General features: G+C 54.0%; 1 protein-coding gene across 1 annotated transcript; it reads right to left on the bottom strand.

The window, feature by feature from the left end:
• Positions 1-3,855: 3,855 nt before the first annotated feature.
• On the bottom strand, positions 3,856-11,917 carry SIRT4 (sirtuin 4). Its single transcript, XM_066609764.1, has 5 exons — positions 11,825-11,917; positions 9,469-9,974; positions 7,807-8,101; positions 6,886-7,073; positions 3,856-6,207 (listed from the first exon to the last, which is right to left on the bottom strand). The coding sequence occupies exons 2-4, from the start codon at positions 9,972-9,974 to the stop codon at positions 6,921-6,923; spliced, it is 954 nt and encodes a 317-aa protein (XP_066465861.1). The 5' UTR covers positions 11,825-11,917; the 3' UTR covers positions 3,856-6,207; positions 6,886-6,920.
• Between the last annotated feature and the right edge of the window lie 854 nt (positions 11,918-12,771).

The following is a 12,771-nucleotide window of genomic DNA, read 5'->3' as shown; positions in this document are numbered from 1 at the left end:
GGGTCAACAGAGGGGAACTGCTGGGGGCCAGGGGATGCCCAGATGAATGTGCCAAGTGCTCCTCCACAAATGTTTTCTTCTCTGTATTCAGACTGCAGAAACCCATCAAAGGTGTTCTGCCAGTGACTGCAGTGTTAGCCAGCCTGTATTTCCGGCTCAGGGCTTCTGCTGCTGCCCCATTAAAGCCGGCTTTGAAGACTTTCCAGTGCTGTGAAACGGAGGCCTCCGTTTGGGACTGTGAGGTGTAGGGAAATGGAGGGGCTTTTCCCTCCCCCAAAGCCCTGCAGCTCTGCGCTTCTGCTTTGTCATCCCCTGCTTTGCTGGCTCTCTTTTAAGGCCTGATTTTGGAAACCAGCGTAGGCCCTTGCAGTTGCAATGGCCGCTGCAGCAACTTCTGTCGGCCAGGCCTGTGTGGCTTGGGGGCTCCAAAGAGTGAGCAGATTGAGGAGGGGCGACTAGATGCTTGCCCTGACAGTACAAAGCTGTCTGCTGGTGAGTTTTCCAGACACATATGCCTCTGCCTTCCCCAGTCCCTGTTGCACTTTCTGATTTCAGTTGGTGTTTCTCCTGCACTCAAGGAAAAATTGAGTATTTGGAGTCCCCGTGCCTGCCTGGAGGCCTCTTCTGATCAAGAGCTCTTTTATTTTGCATGAAGTAAGATGAGGAAGTGCAAAAGAGCCACGGGGGGCTTTGATGGGGGCCATGTGCACCCTCCTGGGGAGGTGACCCTAGAGCAGGGCCCCAGGCAGTGATGAGGTTTCCTTTGCCAGGAAGCACACTGAAGAAACCTCTCGGGTTCTGCTCATCACTCCAAATCAGTGACAGTAGAGGTGAGAAGGCAGAGCCCTGCAGGGGGTGTGGCTGAGATCCTAAAAAGCTGGGATTGCAAAGAGTGCATCTTTTTCTTCTTCCAAAAAGCACTTGCTCAGGAGTCTGCAGGCCAGTCGCCTCCCAACTGGTGGGCTTGACCCTTCTGGGCTTTCCCCTGCCAGGTGCCTTTTCCCCCTGCCTCCAAGGCCATAGGAAAGAGGAGCCTGAAGGACTGTTGCTCTTTGTTCTGCAGGAGGAGGTGGGGGGCTCAAGTCCGTGTGGCTGCATCCCAGGTGCCTTTTACATGTCCTCCTTGTGTGTTGTTCAGGCTGCCGCATCTCCTGAGCTGATCCTGGGCGCAGCTGGAAGCAGTGCTGGAGCTTAGCAGGTGGCCTCCCTGCCCTTTTGTTGGTGCACTGGTGGGGAAGGGACACAGAGGGAACTGGGCCAGGATCAGGCCCTGTCCCAGCAACGAGCTCCCAGCGAAGGCAGTGCCCATCAGCCTTGCTGAACACTGCCTTCTCCAGGCTCTGCTCATGAGAGCCAAAACTTTGGTCTGCAGGGATGTTGGTGTTCTGTGTGTCTCTCATGTGAGGGGGCTCCTGTCTCTGCAATAAGAAACTAGACCAGTGGGGGGCGAGGACTGGCTTGTTAGATGCTTCTGCTTTCCTGGACCAAGTGTTTATAAAAGGAGGATGAGAATATCCTGACACCCCAGATGTCTTGGCCAGGTGCACTCCTTGGTTCTCTGAAAGACCACCTGTGTATTCTAACAGGTGGGGAGGAGCCATGTTCAGGTGCTTTTGCCGGGGTGGCCCCTCCCTTGCTTGTTCTGTTTCACTCCTGGGATCAGCAGGGCGATTATTCCCTCTGCGAGGGCCATCCTTTTGCCACGATGACTCCAAGTCCAGCGACTGCATGCTGCAGGGATGGAGGGTCAGCTTCTGCCACGCTGGCCAGGGAGTTGGTGGGGAGGGGGGAAGCAGGCACAGGAGCTGTCTCTGTCCAGCCCTTGAGATTGTTGTAGGAATCTGTGGGCACAGGCATCCCAGCAGCCGCTGATCTCAAATCGTTCCCCGCCCCAAGGCATTTTTTGCAGCGGCTTTGCACCCATTTCACAGGTGAGATGGAGTCCTTGGTACGGACCAAAGTTTTGGCATCTCTGACTTGATTCAGAGCCAGTCTTTCTCTTCTCACCCTGTTAGAGATTTTTTTTAAAGCAGGGTCTCTGCACCTGGGAAGGCTGAGGTTACTTCCCTGCTAAAGGCCCAGCAGTTGCAGGCAAAAACTTGAGATGCTGGAGGTGAGCCAGAGAGCTGTTGACTGGTTTTGTGTGTCACTGCTGGCTGATGCACAGATCACAGGCTTGCCAGACGTATTGGCCACAGACTGCTGGGCTCAGTGGTGGCCTCAACAGTGCTTTTGGCACATGCTTTTGCTTCCACATACCTTCCTTGGAGGGTGGCTGCCAGCCAGCTGCACGTGACCCAGGTGTTGGACATGATCCTTGGAGGCCACAAATGGCATTATCCACCTATGTCCTGTTAGTGGGCCATGTTTGTCAAGCACCAGTGATCATAAGGGTTACTTGTGTGGCCCTTGCCTGGGCTTTTCTTCTGGTGTTTTTCTAGGCCAGTGTGACCCAGGCTGGGCCTCTCCTCCTGTCTCTGTGCCACTGACTTTGGGAGTGTCCATCTGTGCAAATGGTAGAAGCCCAGTTCTGCAATACCTGAATCCAGCCGGCTGCAGTGTTGTGACAGAGCAGAGTCCCAGCGCGGCTTCATGGCCCCAAGTTGGGCAGTTTCACAGCTCCCTTTAGTGCCTCTTGAAGGGGACTCCCTGGTCTGGGTCTCCGCTCACCCTGGCCTGTGAGGGGGGGGTGCCAGGTGGCTCCCTTGTGAAGCACAGCAGAGGTCCTACAAGTGTTTTTTGGTCCAGGTATTTTTCCACAGTAAACGGAGTGTGTGATTTCACCACCACCCCGTGTTGAACCTTCATATTGTCTCTCTCCTAGACTCTCAGTAAACCAGCTGACTGAATTTGTATCAAATATATTATTTTGACAAAAGCAATAGTAATAAAACTGAACCCAAAATGCTGTGTGTACTTATGGCTGTATTGGTGTGGTGTCCTCAACAGTCCACCTTGGGCTGCCTCGAGGCTAGTGAGAGGGTCAGGTGTTGACAAAGGGGCTGTCCAGGAGCCCCTTCCCCAGCCTGAGGGCCATGCAGGTTGGATCTAGCCTCCACTTCTTCCCCACCCAAAGGCCACAGCCTCTCTACTGGGCCGCACCCATGTGGGTTGAGGCAGGCAAAGGTGGCCAGAAGTTGGTTCCAGGAGACTCACTGCACAGCGATTGCCTGGAGGTCTTTGGCTGTTGCCCCCACAGCACAGCACGCACTCCACAATTGCCACATCTCCAAAAGGACATCGTGGAACTGGGCAAGGTGCAGAAGAGGGTGACCAGAATGATGACTGAGCTGAGGCACCTCCTTTATGAGGAAAGGTTACAGCCTTTGGGGCTCCTCAGCTTAGAAAAAAGGTGCCTGGGGGGACACATAATTGAGATGTATAAAATTATGCAGAGGATGGATAGATGGAAGTTCTTTTCCTTCTTGCACAACACCAGAAGCAGGGGACATCCATTGAGTGCTAGGTCACAAAAGAAAATATTTCTCTACCCATTGTGTTGTTAGCCTGTGGAACACCTTGCCACATGATGTGGTGATGGCATCTGGCCTGGATGCCTTGAAAAGGGGATTGGATAGATTGATGGAAGAAAACCCCGGGCCAGGGTTTGGCGACCCATGTGCTAGAACAAAAGCAGATGGCCAACGCTGGCCTACAAGCACCGTTGTTTCTTGCAACAGCAAACCTGCATCTACCTCCATTGTGGGGGGGAGGGGTGCCTGGGTAATGACTGTGGCTGCATATGCAGACATTATACCATTGACATCACCCACCCAGTATACTTTTAAAGCAATAATAATAAAGCAATAATAACTTGTAATGATGATGAAAATTGTGAATAAAAACACACAACACTGTTTTCTACACTTCTTATTTCTGGAAAACCCCAGAATCCACAAAAAAATAAAACCATGTTCTCCCAACTCTAGCCACGAGTCACTGCTCAGGGCTATAGCCCACGGGACTGTCTTTCCCCGTACATATGTGTTCAGATGCTTGAAAGTGCAGGATGTCATGACACCGCAGGCACTGGCCTTCTGGTAAAAAGCCTGCCCATCAACTGCATGCAGCAAATCTAGTTTGGAGACTAATAATCCATCACAAGAGGGGATAGCATCTGGGTGACAGTTTTACCTGGGAGCAAGGACTGTCATTTGTCAAACCGCGTGTCATTATCACTGGCCATTTTAGAAACTGATGTGTTGAGAAAACAAGAGACCAAAAAGGCCCTCCCAACTGTACAGCCGTCAGCAAGGCTGCACAGGAGCTGTGTGCCCCCTCTTCCCCCCACATACACACACACATCCTGCCAGGATCCTACGCAACAGCCCCACAGGGCTCGGGTCCAGTGTAAGACTTGCCATCAAGTACTTGCTGGGATTTCCGCAAGGAATACTGGGGGGGGGGGGGGGCGTTCCGTTCTGATCCAGCTTCATGTCCTCAGAATATTGGGCATTTTTTGACACAGTACAGAAACACCAGAACTGTGCAGTTCTGCGTACGCAAAGTAATTGAAACCACAGGGATTCTCTCCTCCACAATTCCTCTTCCACTGGTTGGCAACCTTCAGTCTTGAAAGACTATGGTATAAGCCTGCAGCACCCAGTATTCCCTGGTGGTCTCCCATCCAAGTACTAACCAGGCCTGACCCTGCTTAGCTTCCAAGTAGCTGCAGCAACTGTTACCCTGCACACACCCGATCACACTGTGCCACCCATTTTCCAATCCAAGTTGTGTGAGGAGCAGTGGAGCCGGGGAGGTGGACAGACATGGACCACCACAACCCACCCATCTGCTAACGGAGGTGGCTGCCTTGTTGGCTTGCGGGTATCCAGCCCTGGGCATATGCTCACGGACCTGGGTGCAGGCAGACCTTGTGCCTTCCCTCACCTCTGAGGCAGAGACCAGCAGAACCTGAGCAAGCGTGAAGTGGAGGGTGAGAGCCTCCTTTCTTTCACCCCCGGGGGGGGGGGGGAAGGCAGAAACTTGCTCCTGCTGGGACTGTTAACTCAAAAACATCTTTACTCAAAGGGATTGTGAGCTGCCTGGCAGACACAGGCCACAAACCCGTTCAATAAACGGTTTTGAATTCATGTCACAAGTCCTTCTGTCTCCCCACTTGCATGTCAGGAGCTGCACCGATTGCGATGACACCCTTGCTGAAAAGAGATCCCCCTCAGCAGTGGTGTAAGGTGTCAGTGGTATAAAGGTGTCTGACACCCGGGGCAGGCTGCACAAAGCCATGTGCAGGCCTGCCTTCCACCTCAAGATCCCCTGGTGAATGCCAGAGCTACCAGTCATTCCAAGTGGAAGGCAGACCTGGGCTCCCCCCCTCAGGGGGGGGAATCTCAAGGCAGAGGCCAGGACTGTCTGCCACTGAGTGCCACATTCGATACCTGGGGTGAACGGTCCCTTGCCCCACCCTTGGTATGACACTCCCCCCCAGCAAGCCCCTTGAAGTCCTCCTCCCAGTCGAGTCCAGCACCACTTTTCATCACTGACTGCGATTCCAGCTGGGCTGAACTTGGGCTCCTTGTACAGTGGCTGTTTTGGGATGCTGGTATCCATTTCATGCAATTCAATTGTTTTGTCAGAAGTTTTCCTTATATGTTCTTACTTTGCTAAATGTTAACTGGATTGGAACTTGGAAGCCACCCTTACTGGGGGGGGGGGAGAGCAGAGAGGCTGAGCAGAAGAACCTGCTTATAAATTGGAATGCAAAACCACCAACACCCTGGATAGGAGCAGTCTCTACCTGTAGGGCTGGAGCCTCCACAACAAGTCAGCCCCATGGACCTTTCCTTCCCTCGCCACATCCTAGTGGACTAAGTCCTTTTACCATTTCCACAGCTTCCATTTCACTTCTTCCTGCTCCACCCAAAGCACGACAGCTGGGGAGGAAGCATCGCCTTCTGGGGAGCCTTTTCTGCCTACCCCCACCTATTTGAGCGGAGATGGATTGATTCACGTGTAAGCAAAAGTGTCCCAGCGCCTGTCTCACGACTGCAGCACTGTGCAAAGAGAAAAGAACCAGCCTGCACCGGAAGACGCTGGGACCTGACGCAGGAAGAGAGGAAGTTCTGAAGGTGGTCCAAAGGTAGGCTGACCGGCTTCTTCGGGGGACCTGTTGTTGCAATGTCCATTTTGTGGAAGCCTTGGCTCTTGCCGGCGAAACGAGTTTGTGACCAGCCCAGACACCAGCAGGGCCTGTGGGGAGCAGAAGAAGCAGATGCTTAACTGCTCTGACCTAACCACTGGTCACCCACTGTCCAGCTGCACAGCAGAAAACCCCGTCACCCACCCGCAGTGCCATCTTGAATGCTGCACCACGACACAAGCACAGAATCCAGCTTTCTGAGTATCCATGTTTGGAGTTTTTTTTTCTTTAGTTTCTAACCCTGAACATATGCTTGAAAGGGTATGTGTCACAGTCAAAGACTAGCTGCTTGGAAAGCCCCACAAGAGCTTGCCTGACTCCTTTCTTCCTCCACTGGGCTTCCCTGCTGGCTGAGATCAGGTGGTGGCCAGAGAGGTGGCCTTTTGGTTGTGGCACCTCCAATTCGAGCCACCCTTCCCGGGTGGCAGTGTAGAGGAATGTTTTGAGCTTATCCTTGCTCCACAGCCCCAACCTAACAACATGAAAGCCCACTAGCCCAATTTAGGGAGCCAATACTGGCCCTATAAAAGGCTCTTTCTGACTTGCCTCAGGCTTGCCTCTTCAGTCTGAGCAGTTCTGCCACCAAGGCCCTACAGAGTCCTGGAACTTTGCCTTGCTGGTGACCCTACCTTGTGGATCCTGGCTGTCTTCCAGACAAACGACCAGCCCCAAAATGTGACAATTTCAAGGCTAAGAGGCTTCCCCCCCCCCAACCTGGGAGTACTTACGGTTGGAAGTTTGCTTCCCCGGGTGCAAATGTGGGTCATCGAGGGACTATCAAGGGCAGCAGCTCTCCGCAGCGAGAATTCAGCTTCAGGGAGGCAAAGTGATCAGACCTTGTGGGCCCAATATTGACAATGGCAATTGGCAACTTCCTGTCTTGGGCTGCAAGAGCAAACTTGTATGCAGAGTAGACCTGCCAGGACGCAAAGCAAGGGCTGGTTAAGCGGATGAAGGCCCTGCAGGAGCTGCACAACAAAGGGAGAAAGAACCACCAAGCTGGCTCTGGGACATTGTCGGCTATTATGCCAAGCAGGAGGTGGAGAGCCAGCAGTTCACATGGAAGCTGAGTTTTTGGTTGGTTCAAAACTCAGCTCAGTTGCGAACTCCTGGTTCTCAACCCCCCACCCCACCCCGAATAATAACCACTTCCCAAGGCTGATGCAAGGATGACTGAAAGACACATTAAGTTAGAAGTTCTGAACCTTTTTGCGTCACTGATCCCTTTGAGAGTTTGATGAAAGCCATGGACTCCCTTCCCCAGAAAATTGTACATAAACATTTTTTTTGCACTAGCTTCATGGAACATCCTCTCCCCAAGCCCATCCCTGGATCCCCCACAGGCCCCTATACCTCCCAGTCAAGAACTGCTGCATTCAAGTGAATGAATGAAACAGGAAGTGTGGAGGAAGGGAGAGTTAGTGGGCTCCACACTTCTGCTCTGTTCTCCCCGCCCTTCCCATATCCAGTAAGTGGGAGTAGTAGTGACTGAGGGCCCAATCCTATCCAACTTTCCAGCACCAGTGCTGCCATAATGCAGCCCTAAGGTAAGGGAACAAATGTTATGGGCTAGCTCTGGGGCAAAGGTCCAAAGAACAGCACATCTAGCACGTCTTGAGCTGCAGCTCTCCCCATCAACCCCCCTGTACCTGCAGCGAAGACCCAGCCACCAGGACGGCATCCGACTCGGCCAGGCGCTGGTGCACAAAGTCCACCTTCTCCTTGCTGACGGTGTCTCCAAAGAAGGTCACGTCTGGCTTGAGGTGTCCGCCACAACTGCTGCAGGGGGGGACATGGAAGTTGCGCACCTGCTCCTCGGTCAAGAAGACGTCTCCATCCGGGGCCACACCATAAGCCTCGGCACTCCATGAGGGGTTCAGGGCCTCGAAGTGCTCCTGGAGGGTGGCACGAGATGTCAGGTTCCCGCAGCTGAGGCAGAAGACCCTGCAGGACGAGGAAGGATGTTTATGCACTCCCTTCTCCGCTGCCTGCGGAAGCCCCTGGAGCAGCTGGGCAGGCCAGTTGGCCCCAGGGTGTTCTTTGAGACTGGACCCCTCCCCAATCTGTGGTGACTCAGAGAGGACAGGGCAGAGCAGGGAGGTGTCCACCTCTCCTTCCTCCTCCTCCTCCCACTCCCTGGAAGAGGAAATGGCAGCAGATTGCAAGGGGTCTGCAGGGGATTTGGGGCTTTTTGCTCAAAGTCTGCCCCCCTCCATTCAAGCTGCTGTCAATGCAGGTCACACTGACTGCCTGCTTGAGCTTAAAGCAGACCATTCCCCTCCTTGCCATGTTCCTTGCACACTGCTGGGAAACCTGGAGGTGCAAGACTTCTGGGTTTCACGGCAGCGCACATGCGGCACGATCAGGGTTTGGGGGACTTGTTTTGAAGCGCAAAGGCTGAGAACCAAGGCAGTATCAGACTGCGTTCTGGGTTACGCTGCCCCTTGAAATGAACCATATTCATCCATATACAGGCAAAAAACCTCTTTTTTCAGTTGCCAAGAATGCTTGAATGACCTTAGGATATTTCTGGCATGCTGAATCCAAAAATGGGACCTGCTTTTCCTGATCGGCTCTAGTTTTGGGGTATGGCATATATATATGCTGATTCATATATTTCCACAGTTCCCTCATGAGGAAGCTGCTGAAATCAGTGCATAAGGTGGCTATGCTATACCGGCAAAACTAGGGTCAATTGGGCAAAACCGATGCCATTTTTGGGATTCAGCTCCCCAAACATACCCAAGAACAGGTCTAACTTTTACGTCAACAAAATTTGTGTTGGCCTGTGTAATTTTTGCCTTCCTCTCTCTCCCTCCCCATCCTCTGTTCTCTTCCCTATGGGGAACTGTAAGCTCCTCAGGGTAGAAGTCTTTTCCAGTTTGCAAAGTGCCCTGGATGTGGAGGACCCTCAAGGGCAGCTGCAGCTCCTTTGATTCCCCCCCTCCCCCCCGTCCCAGGCCCTTCCAAAACTGGAAGCAGACATCAACCCAGAAGGGGCCAGAAAAGATGGCCAAGAACCTCTTTCCATATCCCTTTTGTACACAGTATGTTTCTTGGAGGTGAATTGTAAGATGCTCTCATCATATATACTGAACCTTTAGGCTGACAAGGAAAGTATAAACGTAAAAAGGGTTTTATGCCTTTGACATGCACCGTTGTTCGCCGTGCCTGTTTTTTAACAGGCTCTATAACAATTATCCTTCAGCATGTAGAGCCAGCGAGGAAATGGGGTCTGAAAGGCAGGGTCTGGAAGCGGTCAGGAGCGAAAGAGCATCCTTTCACCCCCCACACCAGCAGTAAGGTCTGACCTGTGAATGCAGCCGTGCAGCTCTGTCAGCCGCTGACTCCCGGCCTTGGTGTGCAGGGCATCCACATTCTGGGTCACCAGCCAGTGCAGCTTCTCCGCAGACTCCCAACTCCTAAGGGCCAAATGTGCCGTGTTGGGCTGATGGGAAGAGAACTGGGGCCAGCCCACAAAGTTCCTGGCCCAGTACTTCTGGCGGGCTCTGGCGCTACGGACAAACTCTGCATGCTGGACAGGCCGCCGGCTGGTCCGCGCGTACAGGCCCACGCCCTCAGAGCGGTAGTCCGGGATCCCCGACTCGGTGGAAATCCCTGCTCCGGTCAAGACAAAGAGCCTCTGGGAGCGAGAAACAAAGTCTTGCAGCTTCTCAATGTCCTGGGGGTCCAAGGGAGGGCAGGGCGGGACGAAGGTCGATACTTGTACAGCCTTGGCCATGCAGCGGAAGCCATGATGGTGACACCGGAAAACTGTGCGTCCTTTCTGGACCTTCAGGACAAAGGTGAAGCTCATCTAGGTTAGGACAGGAGAAGATAATGAGTAAGATTTGAAGCCCCTATCTGGTGCCTCATAGAATCGTAGAGTTGGAGGGGACCCACAGGGTCCAACTCCTGACCTGTGGCACGAAACCAACAGGTGAGGTTCCTCCCACCCTGATACCTAAAGAACGGCCTGCCCTCTTAAGGACCTCAAGTTCTTCTTCAGTGGTCTCTCAGCCTCAGGGGCAAGAGTGGGGGCAACCAGGGCCATCTTCACAATGGCAGCCCGGCTGTGGACTGCTTTCGCCTGTGTTTTGTCTCTCTGGTGGCAGGCCAAGACCTCTGTTGTCCCCAGACCTTTCATTTCTTCACCTGCTTCTACTTATCTATTGCTCTTGCTTTCTTCTTACAGCCTCTTGATATGTTTTTTGAGCTCTGGGTCAAGGTGGAAGAAAATCATGGCAATGAAATGAAAACAGTAACATGGCTTGCTGAGCATCTCATTTTTGTAAACAAAAAAACAAGAACAAGCCCCAAATCTGCAAAACCCTTTTATCTGGTTTTCATTTATTATTTAATGGGGGGCTGCACATCAGCTGACACTATATCACTTACCTAGTACATTTTTAAAGCAATTCTAATTTATAATTATAATGTAAACAAAAACACCCCAGTCCGCTTTTGCCACCTCTAACTTTTGGAAAACACCAAAATCTGCCAAAAAATAAGTGGAGGTTTTCTCCACCTCCAGCAATTTGGGGCTGTTTTTCCAAAATGGGTTTAATTGTTCCTGAAGTGCCAAGGCCACTGTCAGGGTCAAAGGACACAGCACTAACCCTGGAGCCCAAACCTGGGCATGTCTACACAGAAGTAAGCCCTACTGTAGTCAATGGGCCTCACTCCCAAGTGAGCATGGCCAGGATCACATGATGCTGCAAGGACTGCAGGATGCATGATGTTAAAAAAGCTTGATGCTGTCCCCTCCCTGTCCCAGGCCTGGGAGGGAGCCTTGTCTAGGGGCCTGTATTGGAATCCTGGAAGATCTGGGAGGAGGTAGAATGTGGTGTCAGCAGTGGCCCCTTTAAGGGTAAGGCCTGGGCATTCAGCAGAGGGTGTGCTTGAACAGGCATAAAACCACCTGATGAAGGGCGAATTGGGTATGGGTAGTAGAAGGAGGGAGACCAGATTAAGGGACTCCTGGAGCTACTGGTGGCTGAATAGACTTTGGAGACACTGAGATAAGTGTGTGGCTACCTTGCCCAAGACCTGCTGAGGACTAAGGTGCTGTTGTAGTGGCTGGAGGAGCTGCTAGCAGGAGAGGGAAAGAAGGAGGACCTCTGCAGGCTGAACAGGTGAGCTACCCTGGTGGTGGGATCCAGCAGTGCTGCAAAGCAGGACTAGGGCCATTGTTGGGGAAAGAAGGGAAGCTAATGAGCTGAAAGTGGGCACAGGTTTTCTAGGTGGAGCATGGCTTCAGAATCTGGCAAAACAGGGCCTGCGGTGGGTGGAGAGGCAGGTGGGGCAGAACCTCCCCCCCCTTTGAAAAGTAGCACTGCTTTCCTGTGGGCTGCTCAAGCACTCTCAACCCACGCAAGTGGGTTGAGAGTTCTTGAGCACCTCACCAGGTGGAGGTGCTGCTTTTTGAAGGACTCCGGGGAGGGAGGCAGTGCCTCCCCTGCCTCCCTACCCACTGCACGTCCCTGAATCCGACCCCCCAGCTACTTGATGTGGTGCAAGGGGCGGTCATGCGGATTGCAGCCACACCCGGGGCGCCCTGACTCGCCTCTTGCAAAGCGGCACGCGTCTGTCGGTGCACGTGTGAACTGGAGGGGGGACGCGCCCCCTTTGCAGCCCCCCCCCTCCGCCAGACCGTCGCGGCGGTACCTGCGGGCCTCGGAAGGGGGAGGCAGGAGCCCCGCAAGCGCCGGGAGGCAGCGGCAGCAGCGGCAGGCACCCTCTCCGCGCGGCGCCCTTGACCTCCTCCGGGGCGGCGCTTGCCGGGCTCCCGGGAGGGAGGAGGAGGAAGAGGAAGGACTGCAGCGCCACCACGCGCCCGGCCCGGGGGCTGGGCAGGCGGGAGCCCGCAGGAGGCGCTGCCCGGACTCCTGGGTTCTCCGCGCCCTCCTGCTGCTGCAGCCTCCCGGCCCCTTCCAGCCCAGCCTGCTGCTGAGCGAGGCTCCGGGGCAGGGGGGGCTCTCGCTCGCCCTCCCTCACCAGGGCTGGAGCCAGCCGGACCAGGGCCCCCCATCCTGCCCAACTTTCCAGCACCGCAATGAGGTCGGGGGAACGATCTTGAGGCAGCCTCTGTGACTGCCTCCCCACCGCAGGCTGCAGCGCACGCCTCACCAGCACGGCTGCGCTGGGTGCTCCCAACTGGGCCCCACGCCTAAGGGACCCCCTCCCGCGCCAGGCCTCTGCTCTGGTCTTGGGTGCAGTTTCGCATTCAGACGTGCTTCTCTCCCTTTGGCCCAGGAACTCCTGGCCCTCTTGCAGCACACATCCTGAGGGCCTTCCTTTCTACCCTCCAGATTTAAATGATTTCTGTCTGTAAGGTTTGGGGAGGCAGGTGGGGCAGAGCCTCCCCACAGGAGTCCTTCAGAAAGCACCGCCACCCTGGGTGGCACCCAAGGCAAGCACCCACAACCCATGAGCCTAAGTGTCTATAGATGTCATGACGTGATTCTACGGACCTTGGCTGTGGACCTTCTGCTCTCCCCCCCCCGGGGGGGGGCCAATGTTGTTTCCAGTCGGCCCCACAGTTCCCAAGACTGGCCCTGGTTAGAGGTGTTTGAAAAATGTTATTTGTTTTTCTCAGAAGTAAGCCCATCATG

This window comes from Tiliqua scincoides, chromosome 14 (assembly GCF_035046505.1).
Source record: "Tiliqua scincoides isolate rTilSci1 chromosome 14, rTilSci1.hap2, whole genome shotgun sequence".
NCBI classification, from domain to species: Eukaryota; Metazoa; Chordata; class Lepidosauria; order Squamata; family Scincidae; genus Tiliqua; species Tiliqua scincoides.
Note: the sequence above shows the minus strand (reverse complement) of the source record. Positions and strands in the feature narration are given on the sequence as shown.